Genomic DNA, 14,002 nt, shown 5'->3' with positions numbered 1-14,002 from the left:
TAGAGCCCACGAGCCACAACTACTGAGCCTGTGTGCCACAACTACTGAAGCCTGTGAGCCTAGAGCCCATGTTCCACAACAAGAGAAGCCACCGCAATGAGAAGCCTGTGCACTGCAACAAAGAGTAGCCCCCACTCACCGCAACTAGAGAAAGCCCGCATGCAGCAATGAAGACCCAATGCAGCCCAAAATAAATAAATAAAAACAAACAAAAAAACCCTATCTTACATAATGCATAAAAATTAACTTGAAATGGATAAAAGATGTAAGATCTGAAACCATAAAAATCCTAAAAGAAAACACAGAGGAAAAGTTCTTTGACACTGGTCTTGGCAACGATTTTTTGGATATGACACCAAAAGCACAAGCAAGAAAGGCAAAAGTAAATAAGTGGGACTACATTAAACTAAAAAGCTTCTGCACAGCAAAAGAAACAATCAATAAAATGAAAAGGCAACCTAAGGAATGGGAGAAAATATTTGCAAACTTCATGTCTGATAAGGGATTAATATCAAAAATATATAAGGAACTCATATAACTCAATAGCAAAAACTCAAATAACCTGATTAAAAAATGGGCAAAGAACCTGAACAGACCTTTTTCCAAAGAAGATATTCAAATGGCAAACAGCTACCTGAAAAGGTGCTCAACATCACTAATCATCATGGAAATGTAAATCAAATCAAAACCACAATGAGGGCTTCCCTGGTGGCGCAGTGGTTGAGAGTCCGCCTGCCGATGCAGGGGACACGAGTTCGTGCCCCGGTGGGAAGATCCCACATGCCGCAGAGCGGCTGGGCCCGTGAGCCATGGCCGCTGAGCCTGTGCGTCTGGAGCCTGTGCTCCACAATGGGAGAGGCCACAACAGTGAGAGGCCCACGAACCGCAAAAAAAAAAAACAAAAAAAAAAACCACAATGAGATATCACTTCACACTTGTCAAATGGCTATTGTCAAAAAGATATGAGGTGTGAGCAGAGATGTGGAGAAAAGGGAACCCTTGTGCACTGTAGGCGGGAATATAAATTGGTACAGCCACTATGCAAAACAGTATGGAGTTTATTCAAAAAATTAAAAATAGAACTACCATATGACCCAGCAATGCCACTTCCGGATATATCACTGAAGGAATCGAATATACTATCTGGAAGAGATATCTGCTCCCTCATGTTCATTTCAGCATTACCTACAGTAGGCATGACATGGAAACAACCTAAAGGTCCACTGAAGAATGAATGGATAAAGAAAATGTGACTATATATTAAAAAAATCACATTATATATATATATATATATACACACACACACATTCTATAGACATACACACACACACATATATATATATAGTGTGTGTGTATATATATATATATATATATATATATATATATATATATATATATATAAAATTCAGCCATAAAATGAAGGTAATCTTGCCATTTGTGACGACATGGATGAACCTTCAGGCCATTACGCTAAGTGAAATAAGTCAGACAGAGAAGGACAAAAACTGTATAGTCTCACTTATATGCAGAATCTAAAATAACCAGACTCATAGAAACAGAGAATAGATTGGTGATTTTCAGGGGCAAGGGTGGGGCAGGGGAAATGGGTAAGGATCAAAGGGTACAAACTTCCAGTTATAAAATGAATAAATCCTAGGGATGTAATATATAGCATGGTGACTATAGTTAACAATACTGTAACAAATGTATACTTGAAAGTTGCTAAGAGAGCAGATCTTAAAAGTGCTCACTACACATGCACTCCGCCACACGTACATCTTGTTTATTCATTAATGGACATTTGGGTTGTGCCCACATTTTGGTTATTATGAATAGCGTTTCTATGAACATTCGTCTATAGATTTTTGTGTGAACATATTTTCATTTCTCTTGAGTATATGCCTAGGAGTGGAATTGCTGGATCATAGGTTTAAGGTTTTAAAAAACTGACACACTGTGTTCTCCAGTAGCTGTACCATTTTACTTTCCCACCAGCAATGTATGAGGTGGAATGTATGAGCAATGTATGTTTCTCCACATTCTTGCCAACAGTTATCATTGTCCACATTTTGATTGCAGCCGTCCTAGTGGGTGTGAAGTGCTAGTGGTATTGCTTTGCATCTTCCTAATGATTAATGATGTTCAACATCTTTCCATGGGCTTACTGGTCATTTGTACATCTTCCCTGGAGAAATGTCTATTCAGATCCTTTGCCCAATTTTAAATGAGGTCATTTGTCTTTTTCTTGTTGTTATTGAGTTGTAGGAATTCTTCTTATATTCTAGATACTAGACCCTCATCAGATATGATTTGGAAATAATTCCTCCCATTCTATAGGAGGAATCTCTTAACACTTGATTCCTCAGCCCTAAGCCAGATCTACTGAATTAGTACCTGTAAGTTAGATAAAAGTTTTTAGGGTGATTCTGATAAGGCACCAGGTTTGTGGACAAATAATCCAGACCAGAGCTTCTCAAACTTTAACGTGCATACAAATCACCTAGGGATCTTAATAAAATGTGGATTCTGAGAGAAATAGAAAAATTCACTAGAATACCACAGTAATAATGGTTGTAAACACGATCCACTGATAAATGCTAAAATTAGTGCGCAAAAGTTTAAGGAGAAATTGGATATCTGCACATGATTAAAGTATTTCCTCCAAACTATTTATTAATTACAAAAGCAAAGATAGTAGTTTTACAGTGGAGGAACTTGGCAGATACTACCTTAATCAAGTGATCAAGGTTAACATGACCAGTAATAAGACGTATTGACACCATGTGCCCCCTGATACAACGTGCAGAAAAAGGCACATCACCTCTGTGGTAGTCTCCCCAAAACTTCAATCTAATCATGAGAAAACACCAAATGGAGGGACATTCTACAAAATACCTAACCAGTACTTTTTTTTTTTTTTGCAGTACGCAGGCCTCTCACTGTTGCGGCCTCTCCCGCTGCGGAGCACAGACTCCGGACACGCAGGCTCAGTGGCCATGGCTCACGGGCCCAGCCGCTCCGTGGCATGTGGGATCCTCCCGGACCGGGGCACGAACCCGTGTCCCCTGCATCGGCAGGCGGACTCTCAACCACTGCGCCACCAGGGAAGCCCCCTAACCAGTACTCTTTAAAAGTGTCAAGGTCAAACAAGACAAGACAGACTGAGGAACTGTCATCACAGATTGGAGGAGCCCTGGAGACAGAACCACCAAATCTAATGTGCTATCCTGGATTGAATCCTGAACAGAATAAAGACACTGGTGAAAAACAGGTGAAATCCCAATACACTGCAGTGAATAGTACTGTACCAATCAATGTTAACTGCTCAGTTTTGACCACTATACCTGGTTAAGCAAGATGTTAACATCAGGGAAAGCTGAATGAAAGATACATGGGAACTTGCTGTACAATTTTTGCAACTCTTCTGTAATTGTAACATTATTTCAGAATAAGAAGTTTTAAAGATACACAGATTCTGATTCTGTAAGTCTGGGTGGAAGTCTTCTGCATTTCTAACAAGTTCCCAGGAGAGGTTGACGCTGCTGGTCCACAAACCCCACTCTGAGCCGCAAGAATCTAAACCAGCGGTTCTCAAACTTAACTGTGCATCAGATCACCTGGCAGGCTGATCAAAACACAGATTGCTGGGCTCCACGCCCAGAGTTTCTGATTCAGTAAGTCTGGAGTGAGGCCCAAGAATTTGCATTTCTAACAGATTTCCAGATGAGGACGATGTTGCTGATGAGCTAGGAATGGTTTTTGTTTTAAAGGGCTGTAAAAAATTTAGAAAACAGGTATATGAATCAGAGACTGTATGAGGCCTTCATTTATGTACAGAAAACGGATGCTGAGCCCCAGACCCTTGCTACTTAGAATGAAGTTTTCAAAAGACACTAATGTCTAGGTCCCACCCCTGAGGTTCTTGGTTAACTGATTTGATATGGGTCCTTGGCATCAGCATTTAAAAAATGTTCTTCTACTTCTGATATGTAACCAGGTTCAGGAAACTACTAATATAGGGTCTCCATCTGCCTCAAAAAAAACCCTACTCTTCAATCATCCCAGAGTTGAGGATAAGCCTCAACAAATGTCAAAGAGCGTTTCTGCAATTTAAAACTTTTATTTTGAAAAGTTGAGCTACCCTTTTTTTTTGAAGGTTAACAAAACCCAACACAAATCAGAATCTCCCCCTCTTGACTGTCCCTTCCCAAGTAAATATAATGAACACTGGATTATACATCAATAATAATCACAAGGGATCCCAAATCTCCCCCTGCCAAAAAAAAGTGGCAAGGATAACTGCAGGATGGTCTGAAATAGATGGCAGGAACGGACAGAGATGCATCAGAGAAGGGATAAAGGTGTGAGTTGCCCTATGGGATGGCTGACAGTTAACAGGGCACAAAGAGCTAGAGAGCTGAGGGAAGGGGAGAAAGGTGCAGACCTGCGAAATGTGGTGGTATGGAGGTACTTGAAGAAACACCATCAAGTACCTCGAGCTTCATCATAACCCCAACATATCTGTTTCCCACTTAGCATATTTAGTGCTAGGAGGCCCTCTATATTTGGCTACCCCTTCACACTCTTACCCTTTGCCTACTACTCCTCTGCCACAGAGGAAAGCCTTTAGCTACAGGTTGTTCTCCTGATTCAAGGCATATGAGGGCCATCATCCTAGCCCCAACTGCCCAGCCCCTCCCAGGAAGTGCCTGGCCCCTTCTGAGAAAGATCCGTGTTTGTTCCCATACCTGTGCTCTCCTCAGCCTGATTGAAGCCACAGATCTGGCAGATGCTCTGGACCCACTTATTCATGTCCTCCTCCGTCTCGGCCACCAGGTAAAAGGTGCGCTCGCTGGTCTTGATGTCAAACACAAAACTATCCTGCAGCTCCTTCTTGTTGAAGGTCAGGCCTGCATCCACCTGCTCGCAGAAGTTCAGGTTGATGATGCGCAGGGGCTTCTTGGAGTGATCATTCTTGTAGTATTCCAGAACATCTGGGTCACCGCTCATCCGCCCACTCCGCAGGATAAACCAGCGTTTCTTCCAGGCCTGAACAGGAAGGAGTAAGAAGAGGGTGGAAAGTCATTAGTTACTTCAAAGCTTTTCACAGGTCCTCAGATGTCACCAGGTTAAGGGTGGGGACTGTTGCACCTGCAGGCTGAGCATGGCCTCTATCTCCGTTTCTTACTTCCCCAGAGTTTCAAAAATGAAGGATGACTAGAATGCGTGTTAGTGCAGCATTTCACTATGGAAACAGGGTCTTATCACTATGAGATGAGATGTGGCATTCCCACTTTTTAGGTCAGGAAGTCTGATGAGGACTAAAACACTTTAGAGCAATTATTCCATTAAGCTAGAATACAGACTCAGACGCACCTTTTAGTCAGGGTGGGACTTGCAAAACTAACATCTCAGTTTATGGACGGGGTCCCCCAATAAGACAAGGTGAGTTGAAGCAACAATGTCACACATAGCAAGTAGCAGAGAAACAAGTTTCCTAACTTTCAGTACCCTGTGCTTTTTACCAAATCATGATGCCTTGGAAAAATCACATAGAAACCCTTCTAAAACTTCTCTGAAGCACATAACTTCAGGATTTCCCCATCTCATTCACTGCTATATCTCTAGTACTTATAATAGAGCCCTGCACACACTAAGTACTCAATATACATTATTGAATGAATAAACTCCTTACATCTTGTCATACTATAGAATTTAACACTAGATTACATATTGCCTTATGTTGTCTTCTACATTCCATCTCTTCAATGAGACTGAGTAATCTGTGAGCAGACACCACACAAAGTGGTAAAAAGACATCACATATAAAACAGAGCCTTGGGTTGAGTCTATGCTTTACCACTGACTTAATGTGTGATTTTTAGATAAACTACATACTTCTTTGGATCCTGCTTCATCTATAGAATGAGAGTCAACATCACCACTGCCTGTCCTACCTACCTTATAGGGTTTATACTATGCAAACACACACAAAGCACTATGTATACAACCCTAAAGCACTGCAAATGCCAAGGATCAGACTGTCATCACAGTTCGTTACATCCTACCGGGACCTTCACTCCGTTAATCCTGCCACCTTGCACTCTCACCTTCTATCCCTGTCCTCACTTCCCTCCCTACCTAACTTGCTCCTGTGATCCATCATTATCATCATTCCCTTGCTTTTTTCCTCCATTCCTCTCCTTTATCTGGGAAACCACAACCCCTGGCTAAGTCTAATGCTCAGCCTAGTCTGCCTGTTCCCATTCAGCCGTATGTAGTTGGAGAAAATCATACAACTACGCTGGCTGCTCTCACTTTAAATTCAAGTGAGCCCTTAGGCTGCCTGACAGTCCTACTACATTTACCTGGTCCATGATTTTCTCTTGCTCTTTGGCAACAGTCTTTGAACTTCTCTCTCTTTATTTTTTAATTTTATTTTAAAAATTTATTTATTTATTTATTTTTTGGGTTGCATTGGGTCCTCGTTGTTGCACGCGGGCTTTCTCTAGTTGCGGCGAGCAGGGGCTACTCTTCGTTGCGGTGTGCGGGCTTCTCATTGAGGTGGCTTCTCTTGCTGTGGAGCACAGGCTCTAGGCACGCGGGCTCAGTAGTTGTGCCTCACGGGCTCTAGAGCGCAGGCTCAGTAGTTGTCGGGCATGGGCTTAGTTGTTCCATGGCGTGTGGGATCCTCCCGGACCAGGGCTCAAACCCATGTCCCCTGCATTGGCAGGCGGATCCTTAACCGCTGTGCCACCAGGGAAGTCCCGGACTTCCCTCTCTTTAAACCTCCAACACCTCTACTCTTTGGTATGAGAAAATACAAGCAAGCAAAAGAGAATCTACACATGTTCCATCACCAAATTTACCAATCTGTCTGCATTTGTAGCAAAGTAGTTTGTTACTAGGGAGCATGGACAGTTCACCCAGTCTAAGGCCAACCTTCTTCCACTTGAGCATCCCCTCTCACCTACATGTGGACATCACTGTATCTCTGGAATCACTGCATTTTCCCTCCCTCCTAGGATCATTCCCATCAGGACCCCAACTTCTCCCAGCCAAGGAAAAAAACGAGAAGCTTGACTTGATCCCACATTCCCTTCCAGCAATGGCCCAGTTTTCTGCTCCTCTGTACGGTAAAACCTCAAAGAGTTTTCTATAGTACTAATCATTGTTTCCTCTCCTCCCATTCTTTTCTTGGAAGCAGTCTAATCAGGCTTCCCCCAGCTCCCCCACCCCCCACTAAAATAACTCAACAGAGGTCTTAAAGACTTCAACATTTGCATTTCACTTGATCTCTCAGCAACATCTGATAACAGTTTATTATTCCATTCTCTTTGAAGCTCTTTCTTCACTTGGCTTCAGCGCTCACTCAGTGCTAGTTCCTTCTCATCTCCCTGATCTCTAAATGTTAGAATGCCCCAGTGCTGGGTTCTCAGACTCTTCTCCTTCTATACCCACTTCCTAGGTTATTTTATTCCACTTTACAGGTTTGCAAGCCATCTAACTGCTGCAATTCCTAAATTTATATCTCCAGCCCAGACCAGCCTATTGAACTCTAGAGTCTTACATTCAACTCCTCACTAATAGGCATCTCAAACTTAAGGTGCTCAAAACTGAGCTCTTGACGTCCTCCAAGCCTGTTCTTCCTGCAATCTCTCCCATCTCAGTTACAAGCAGCTCCAGCCTTCCAGTTGCTCAGGCCAAAAATCCTGATGTCATCATCAACTCCTTTCTTTCCCATTCCACATCTAACCCAACAGCAAATCCTGTCGGTCCAAACAGTTCAAAATACATCTACGACCTGGTCACTTCTCCACACCTCCACTGTTAACTCACTTGATTGAGTCCACCATTGGGTCGTCTTCCTGCTTCTATGCTTTCATCCTGCAATCTATTCTCAACACGGGTGCTGATGCAAATCAGAGCATGCCACTTCTCTGCACCAAGTCTCCACTGGCTTTCTGTCTCACTCAGAGTAAAAGCCAAAGTGGGCCTAGTATGACAGTCCCTCATCCCACAGCTCTCCTTACCTCCTGCCACTCTCCACCTTGCCCATTCTGCTCTTGCCACACTGGCCACACAATCCCGCCTCGGGGTCTTTGCTCTGGTTGTTCCCCCTGCCTGGAATACTCCTGCCCCAGACAGTCCCATTGCTTATTTTTTCCTTCAAGTCACTATTCAAGTGTCACATCACTGGACAGACTGTTTTCCTGACCACCCAACCCTCACACTCTCCCGCTTACTCTTCTATACTGATCTCACTAGCACTTACGCCACCTAAAACAGCACATTTTTGTTGATTCTACCCACCTCCCAGGATGTAAACTTCGAGAGGGCAGGGATTGGTTCTTTTTATCCCATGCTGCATCCTCAGTGTTTAGAATAGTGCCTGGCACAAAGGTGGTTATCAATAAGTATGTATTGGACTAATCAATGAATCATTTTCTTACGTGAACTCCTTACAGAATCTAGAAGGTCATGGGGATATAACTGGTACCTGATGAGCCATGGTGGAAGTGAAGATTAAGGTATAGGATAGAGCTGAGGAAATAAATATAAGTACCATCTACTATAGTCACCTAAAATCTTGCCCAGGCCACTACTTACAGAACTCTGTGTGCATGTGTGTATGTGTGTGCAGGCATATAATGAAAGTGTGTGGGAAGCAAGGTGCATTTTTAAAAGGTATTGAAGCTTGTGTTTCAGTTGATGTATCCCCCCTGAGTGCTTGTCTCTGTAGAAAGAGCTGCCTTCAAATCACTGGTGTGCAGGTGCAAGCATAAACACACACGCAGACACTCTCATAAACAAGAAAAAGGCGTTTGCTACAGATAACATCAGAGCCTGTCAGGTTCTGCTCGCAAGAAGTGGTGCAGGCTGATAAATGGCTGCCTACAAAATGCTGATAAATTTATGACAGAGCAGGCAAAGCCATCTAGTCTAGTTCCAAATTCACATCGCTCTTCTGCCACAACACTCTCTGATCCAACTTCACGTATGTGTTTTTGGGGGAACCATACAATTCAGAACTAAGTATAAGCAACTCCAAAGAGTCTAGCTCCAAAGACAACTTCTCTGATCCCCTCAGCTGAAATGGACCTCTATTTCCTCCGAACCATCATAACACTTTTAATGTACTTTTCATGTCATGTCATTTTTCTTTTTCACAACATATTACAGATATTTTAGTATTTGTTGTTTCTTCCCAAGTAGATGATGAGTAAAATCTCCTCCTATTCCTCTTTCAATCTTCATGGTAGGCATTTACTAAGCAAGGCTCTTTATCACTGAACCTCTCTTATCTCCCTGGTCTCATTTATGTTTCCTTCCTGCCATCCATCCATCCATCCAACAAACACTTATTTAGTGCTTACTAAGCTACAGGCATCATCCTAGATGCTGAGGATACAGCATGAATTCCTGGTCTTACAGAAATTACAGGCGCATAACAGGTTACTTATTATTCTCCAAATGTGCCACATAATTGCATGACTTCATGTCTGTGCACAAGCTGACGCTTCTTCCTAGAATGCCTTTCACCTCATCTCATCTATCCGGAAAATTCCTATATTTTCTTAGTGTCAGGTTAAATATCACTTCTCCTGGAAGGCCTTTACTAACTTCCCATAGAGCTGGTGCTCCTGTCCCTTGTTCCCTTAATAACCCGTGCTTTCTGTGGCATTTCTTCACTCATCTTTGACGTTTCGATTGCTCATATGTCTTCCTCCCCTTTAAGCTCTAAGCATCTTGATTTTCGGGTCCTGTGTGGCCAACAGTTACTCCGCAGAGTACTTAGCCTATATGGGAACTCAGTAAAGATCTGTTGATTATTTTTTTTCATTCAATCAGTGTATTCATTTATTCAAACTAATAAATGCAATTTAAAAAGTTGAGTTTTCACAGTAGAAAGTAGGAAAGGAGGACAAAAAAGAGGATTACAGAAAAGAGAATAAGATAAAGGTATGCTGTGGATTCTCTATGACGTGAGTTTTCCAGCACCTTGTTCCCTTCATTTTGATGAGTGCAGGACCCTGTAATAAATATTTATAAAGGAGTCTGGGCACTTCAGCTTGAAAGTACCCCATGATATAGAAATGAAAAATTTACTGCTGGAGTACTGACATGTAATGCAAGGAGAATACAGGAACTTGAGTCCTGAGTATGTTCTTAAGGGGAAAGCTTCTTCAGGACTGTTCTTACATCTGTACAAAATCTCCTACAAAAATGAACTCAAAATGGATCACGGACTTAAATGTAAAATACAAACAGAATTCAGCAAGATATAAAAAGAATTATATAACATGACCAAGTGGAGTTTATTCCAAAGATGTGAAATTGATTCAATATTTTAAAAAAATCAATCAATGTAATCAACCACAGTAATAAGCTAAAGGAGAAAAACCACATGGTCCTATCAATCAATGCAAAAAAAACATATGACACATTTCAACACCCATTCATGATAAAAACTCAAAAAAATAGGAAGAGAGGGGGAACTTCCTCAATCTGATAAAGTGCATCAACAGAAGACCAACACCAACATTACAGGTCATATTGAAAGGCTGAATGCTGCCCCCTAAGATCAGGAACGAGGCAAGGATGTCTGCTCTCACCACTTATTCAACATAGTGCTGAAGCTCTAGTCAGGGAAATAAAGCAAGAAATGGTTATAAAAGGCATAGAGATTGATGTATCTAGAGGGCATTATGCTAAGTGAAATAAGTCAGAGAAAGACAAATACTGCACGGTATCACTTATGTGTGGAATCTAAAATCAAACAAACTAGTGAATATAACAAAAAGGAAACAGACTCACAGATATAGAGAACAAACTAGTGGTAACCAGTTGGGAGAGGGAAGGGGGTAGGGGCAAGATAGGGGGCAGGGATTAAGAGGTATAAGCTATTACATATAAAGTAAATAAGCTACAAGGATATATTGTACAACACAGTGAGTACAGCCAATATTTTACAATAACTATAAACGGAGCATAACCTTTAAAGATTGTGAGGCGTTATGTTGTACACCTGTATCTTATATAATACTGTACATTAACTGTATCTCCATTTTTAAAAAGGCATACAGATTGAAAAGGAAGAAAAAAAGTGTCCCTATTTGGATGACATGATTGTCCACATAGAAAATCCCAAGGAATTTAGGAAAAAACTCCTGGGACAAATAAGTGAGTCTGGTAAGGTCACAAAATACAGGAGTACCTCATTGTATTGCATGTTGCTGTATTATGCTTTGTGGACATTGCATATTATACAAATTGAAGGTTTATGGCAACCCTCTGTCAAGCAAATCTATTGGCACCATTTTTCCAACAGCATTTGCTCACTTTGTGTCTCTGTGTCACGTTTTGGTAATTCTTGCACTATTTCAAACTCTTTCATTATGATTATATTTGTTATGGTGATCTGTGATCAGTGATCTGATGAAGGCTCAGATGATGGTTAGCATTTTTTAGCAATATTCTTAAATTAAGGTATTACATAGTTTTTCAGACATAATGCTATTGCACGCTAATAGACAACAGTATGGTGTAAACATAACCTTTATATACACCAGGAAACCAAAAAGTTCATATGACTCGCTTTATTGCAGTATTTGTTTTACTGTGGTGGTCTGGAATTAAACTTGCAATATCTCCAAGGTATGCCTGACAAGATGAACATACAAAAATGGATTTGTTCCTGTATACTAGCAAATAAACACATGGGCATAGAAAATAAAAACACAATGCCATTTATAATCATTTTTTTTAAAATGAAAGAGGTGTGAATCTAACAAAACATGTTCAGGACATGTATGCTGAAAACTATACAATGCTGATAAAAGAAATTTTAAAAAACCTAAATGGAGAGGCACACCATGTTCATGGATTGGAAGACACAACATAGTATATCTCTCCAAATTGATGTTCAGATTTAACACAATTTCTATCAAAATCCCAGCAGGGGTTTTTATGGATGTAGACAAAATTATTCTAAAACATATATGGAAAGGCAAAGAAAGTACAATAGCTAAAACAACTTTGAAAAAGAAGATAAAAGTGGGGAAACAAGTCCACTAGATTTCAATAATTATTGTATAGCTACAGAAATCAAGACCATGTGATACTGGCAAAGGGACATACACATAGGAACAATGGAATAAAACAGGAAACCCAGAAATAGACCTACCCAAATATGCTCAACTGATTTCTGACCAAGGTGAAAAAGCAATTTAGTGGAGGAAAGATGGCCTTTTCAACAAATGGTGCTGAAGCAACTGTGCATCCATAGGGGGGGAAAAATGAACGTCAATCTAAGCCTCACACCTTATACAAAAATGAACTCCAAATGAATCATGGACTTATACAAAAATGAACTCCAAATGAATCATGGACTTAAATGTAAAGCTATAAAACATTTAGAAAAAATTGGAAGAAATCTTTAGGATCTAGGGCTAGGCGAAGAGTTCTTAGACTAGACACCAAAACCATAATCCATAAAAGGAAAAATCTATAAATTAGACTTCATTAAAATTCAAAACTTTTGCTCTGCAAAAGACGGTTAACAGGCTAAAAGGATAAGCTACAGAGTGGGAGAAAATATTTGCCAACCACATATTTGACAGAGGAGAGTATGGAGAACATATAAAGAACTCCCAACACTCAATAGTTTAAAAAGGGAAACAAACCAATTAGGACATGGGCAAAAGACATGAAGAGACATTTCCCTGAAGAGCATATGCAGATAGCAAATAAGCACATGAAAAGGTGTTCAATATCATTAGCCATTCGGAAAACACAAAACCACAAAGAGATTATCACAGACCTATCAGAATGGTTAAAAAAAAAAAAAATTGTAACAACGCAAAATGCTGGCAATGAGGCAGAGAAAATAGGTCACTCAAACACTGCTGGTGAGACTCTAAAAGGATAGAGCCACCATGGAAAACAATTCGGCAGCTTCTTAAAAAACTAAACATGCAACTGCTATATGACTCAGCAGTTTTACTCCTGGGCATTTATCCCAGAGAAATGAAGATTCATATTCATACGAAAACTTGTAAATGAATGTCTATGTAAATTTTATTTACAATAGTTCCAAACGGGAACAATCCAGATGTCCTTCAATGGGTAAGTGGTAAATAAACTGTGGTACTTCCATACCATAGAACACTACTCAGCAATAAAAAAAAGGAACAAAGTATTGACACATGCAAAATCCTGAATGAATCTTCAGAGAATTATGCTGAATGTTGTCAGAGCCAATCCCAGAAGGTTACATAATCATAATGTGTGATCCCACCTATAGTGCATTCTTTTTTTTTTTTTTTTTTTTTTTTGCGGTACGCGGGCCTCTCACTGTTGTGGCTTCTCCCGTTGCAGAGCACAGGCTCCAGATGCGCAGGCTCAGCGGCCATGGCTCACGAGCCCAGCGGCTCCACGCATGTGGGATCTTCCCGGACCAGGGCACGAACCTGTGTCCCCTGCATCGGCAGGCGGACTCTCAACCAATGTGCCACCAGGGAAGCCCTATAGAGCATTCTTGAAATGACAGAATTTAGGAATGGACAACAGATTAGTGGTTGTCAGTGGTTAAGGAGAGGGTTGGACTGGGATAGAAGTGGGTGTGGCTATAGGAGAGCAGTATGAAAGATCCTTGTGGTGATGGAAATGTTCTGGATCTTGACTGTAACAATACCGACATCTTTGTTGTGATACTGTAGCACAGTTTTTGGAAGATGCTACCACTGGGGGGAAACTGGTAGAGGGTACTTAGGATCTCTGTTATTTTTATGACTACATGTGAATCCAAAATTATCTCAAAATAAAAAGTTTAATTAAAAAAAACTTATCCACAAGAGAATTAGAAAGTTCACAGAAGAGAAGTAAAGATCATGGAGAGAAAGGTTCATAGCCGGCGAATGATTATAACCAGACCCAGTTGTCCTCAATCTTTCCCACTCAGGGATGGAGATGGACTCTTAAGGAATCTCACGAAAATATA

At 40.9% G+C, this 14,002-nt stretch overlaps 1 protein-coding gene across 1 annotated transcript in view; it reads right to left on the bottom strand.

The window, feature by feature from the left end:
- Positions 1–8,154, bottom strand: part of GAB2 (GRB2 associated binding protein 2) — a 52,864-nt gene extending 44,710 nt beyond the window's left edge. Inside the window, exons 1-2 of the mRNA XM_065882374.1 lie at positions 7,840–8,154; positions 4,749–5,049 (exon numbers count right to left, since the gene is read on the bottom strand). Of these exons, the coding sequence (XP_065738446.1) occupies positions 4,749–5,049; positions 7,840–8,154 (616 nt within the window). The remainder of the gene's footprint in view (positions 1–4,748; positions 5,050–7,839) is intronic.
- Between the last annotated feature and the right edge of the window lie 5,848 nt (positions 8,155–14,002).

This window comes from Phocoena phocoena, chromosome 8 (assembly GCF_963924675.1).
Source record: "Phocoena phocoena chromosome 8, mPhoPho1.1, whole genome shotgun sequence".
Classification (NCBI taxonomy): Eukaryota; Metazoa; Chordata; class Mammalia; order Artiodactyla; family Phocoenidae; genus Phocoena; species Phocoena phocoena.
This window is presented reverse-complemented; position numbering and strand designations above follow the sequence as displayed.